Genomic DNA, 1,328 nt, shown 5'->3' on the forward strand with positions numbered 1-1,328 from the left:
TTCTCACATACAGATCATTCTTAGCTTGATAAAGTGTGTGAACTCCACTGAGATSGAGAAACTACACCTCCTTGCCTCACTGTCTCCAGAAGCATTCCACAGAGTAGATACTGTCAATAACACCAGGCTTTCCACAAAAAGCCATTCAAATGRTATTTCTTTTTGGCATTTCTGCTTCTTAAAACTATGACTGAGGATAGGCACTGCATCTCAGCCTCTGAAGTCAGATGTTTCCCAGAACCCTAACAGAGAGACTAGTCTACTTCTCTTAAAAAATAAAGCCAGAGATCATAMGCAGCTGCTGGTTAATGGCTGTGATTGGGAAGAGGACATAAGTGATGCATGGGCTCTCRTAAATACTTTCATAGTTCTTCTGTTTTCCAGTCACTAACAAAGCCAGATATTATCACTATTTCTTTTCCATCACATCTTTAAAAGCTCCTGCCCTTAAAGTTCTTTGTGTATATGTACACACAAACAAAARCCCACCCAGCAGAGCAGGTTATTCAGTAAGGAAATACACACACATTTTGAAAATATGGTTTTATTTGAAGTTTACCAAAAATGTCTGAAATCTTATTCAAGAAAGGCACTTCAGAATTTAGTCCTTTCTCTTTTTAGCTTTGGGTTCTTTTAACATTTGAGATAAYTGTATTTCTTCAGCTTCATCACAATGCTTCCTTTTCTTTTTTTTGGACTTATGGTCACTTTGATAACCACTAGAGTCACTGGTAGGCAATACATGCTCTTGTTCTTCCTGCTTATGCTTTTTCTTTTTCTTCTTCTTGTTTTTATCCTCATATATTCTATTCACAGCATCAACCATTTGCTCTCCTGTATTTTCCCTCACAGTATTATCTGTATCATCCAGAGGCTCCTCTGTGACATTTTCTCCCCTAGAGAGAATCAAACCATTTTTGTTGTGTTCGAGCTCTTGAATTTCATCCCCAGTTGTATCATCAGTAACCACCTTGGATCTTTTGGGTTGCAAGCTGTAGAGAAATATAGAAAATAAGCCAAAATAGAGACATTTAAGGGCAGCTTGCACAGTGAAATATCAAGCTGTGCTAAAACACAGGATTTCCACCAGACAYGTAAGAAGTTTGCTACAAACAAGTGGAGAATGTGATATTCTAGTTACAAAACTTAAAGACAGTTAATACTTTCAGCTTAATTTGCATTAGCTATTTCTGATTGCGGAATCAATATCATTTTGATACTTTTTTTTTCCTTCTGCTATTTATCCAGTAACTCACAAATTATATACTTATACATACTTCCACCCTACGCAGTACTTTTTTTTTTTTTTAAGTTACTTACAAACTTGC

The 1,328-nt window shown here is 36.3% G+C and overlaps 1 protein-coding gene across 1 annotated transcript in view; it reads right to left on the reverse strand.

Annotated features, from left to right (window-relative positions):
• Nucleotides 1-528: 528 nt before the first annotated feature.
• POLR1F (RNA polymerase I subunit F) overlaps nucleotides 529-1,328 on the reverse strand; it is a 3,519-nt gene continuing 2,719 nt past the window's right edge. The window contains exon 4 of the mRNA XM_085312431.1: nucleotides 529-992. Within this exon, the coding sequence (XP_085168557.1) occupies nucleotides 602-992 (391 nt within the window). The 3' untranslated portion in view covers nucleotides 529-601. The remainder of the gene's footprint in view (nucleotides 993-1,328) is intronic.

The sequence above is a fragment of the Rhea americana genome, unplaced genomic scaffold (genome assembly GCF_003343005.1).
Source record: "Rhea americana isolate MKP2758 unplaced genomic scaffold, rheAme1 scaffold_363, whole genome shotgun sequence".
Taxonomy (NCBI): domain Eukaryota; kingdom Metazoa; phylum Chordata; class Aves; order Rheiformes; family Rheidae; genus Rhea; species Rhea americana.